We start from the raw sequence: 1,378 nt of genomic DNA on the forward strand, positions 1-1,378 counted from the left end.
ACAAATAAGTACATAGGCAAGGTTACCCGAGGCCGACGTCGATCGACCTGGTCGACCAGGTCCGCCAATGTAGTGGGTCCATGCCACAATATCCGAAAGTCGGCTGAAATCATTTAAAACCTTGTCAGGTTTACTGAACAAAATTATGACCGACGAGGTTTCCATGCCATTGGCTGACATAACCGCTCATGTACGGCTTTGGCTATTATGGCTTCACTGTCCAATGTCCCAATGTTTTTATGTAGGCAGGTAGTGGTGGGCCACATCTGTGCCACGGTTGTTTTTCCTTGTGGATTCGTTACCCGTTGCCCTCTTTCTTGTTCCTGATGCTATGGAGGGTGGCTGGGGCTGGTTGGGGGAGGGGGCCGTGTATGTTTCGCCTCCGCCATTGACGTGCCTGCCCTAATTGTCATGTTCCCATCCATGTGCTGCACGTGCAGCAGGCCTCGGAAGATGGGGCCAACGTCCAGCCGGGAATGGAGGTAAGATGGGGGGGAGGGTCGGGGCTCTTATGTGTTTTACGTGGGGCATCAAGATGCTGTCGTACTCCGATATGGCTATCGGAGTACGGCAGATTTGTTTGATGTAGGCAGGTAGTGGTGGGCCACATCTGTGCCACGGTTGTGTGTTTCGTTGTGGAATCGTTACCCGTTGGCCTCTTTGTTGTTCCGGATGCTATGGAGGGTGGCTGGGGCTGGTTGGGGGAGGGGGCCGTGTATGTTTCGCCTCCACCATTGACGTGCCTGCCCTAATTGTCATGTTCCCATCCATGTGCTGCACGTGCAGCAGGCCTCGGAAGATGGGGCCAACGTCCAGCCGGGAATGGAGGTAAGATGGGGGGGAGGGTCGGGGCTCTTATGTGTTTTACGTGGGGCATCAAGATGCTGTCGTACTCCGATATGGCTATCGGAGTACGGCAGATTTGTTTGATGTAGGCAGGTAGTGGTGGGCCACATCTGTGCCACGGTTGTGTGTTTCGTTGTGGAATCGTTACCCGTTGGCCTCTTTGTTGTTCCGGATGCTATGGAGGGTGGCTGGGGCTGGTTGGGGGAGGGGGCCGTGTATGTTTCGCCTCCACCATTGACGTGCCTGCCCTAATTGTCATGTTCCCATCCATGTGCTGCACGTGCAGCAGGCCTCGGAAGATGGGGCCAACGTCCAGCCGGGAATGGAGGTAAGATGGGGGGGAGGGTCGGGGCTCTTATGTGTTTTACGTGGGGCATCAAGATGCTGTCGTACTCCGATATGGCTATCGGAGTACGGCAGATTTGTTTGATGTAGGCAGGTAGTGGTGGGCCACATCTGTGCCACGGTTGTGTGTTTCGTTGTGGAATCTTTAGCCATGTCATGTTGTACACTACATGCTATGGAAGTGTGG

At 54.5% G+C, this 1,378-nt stretch overlaps 1 protein-coding gene across 1 annotated transcript in view; it reads left to right on the plus strand.

The window, feature by feature from the left end:
• VOLCADRAFT_100610 (uncharacterized protein) overlaps positions 1-1,378 on the plus strand; it is a gene marked incomplete at both ends in the record, with an annotated part of 22,844 nt that overhangs the window by 19,593 nt on the left and 1,873 nt on the right. The window contains 3 exons of the mRNA XM_002959160.1: positions 441-482; positions 787-828; positions 1,133-1,174. Of these exons, the coding sequence (XP_002959206.1) occupies positions 441-482; positions 787-828; positions 1,133-1,174 (126 nt within the window). The remainder of the gene's footprint in view (positions 1-440; positions 483-786; positions 829-1,132; positions 1,175-1,378) is intronic.

This window comes from Volvox carteri (genome assembly GCF_000143455.1).
Source record: "Volvox carteri f. nagariensis unplaced genomic scaffold VOLCAscaffold_130, whole genome shotgun sequence".
NCBI lineage: Eukaryota > Viridiplantae > Chlorophyta > Chlorophyceae > Chlamydomonadales > Volvocaceae > Volvox > Volvox carteri.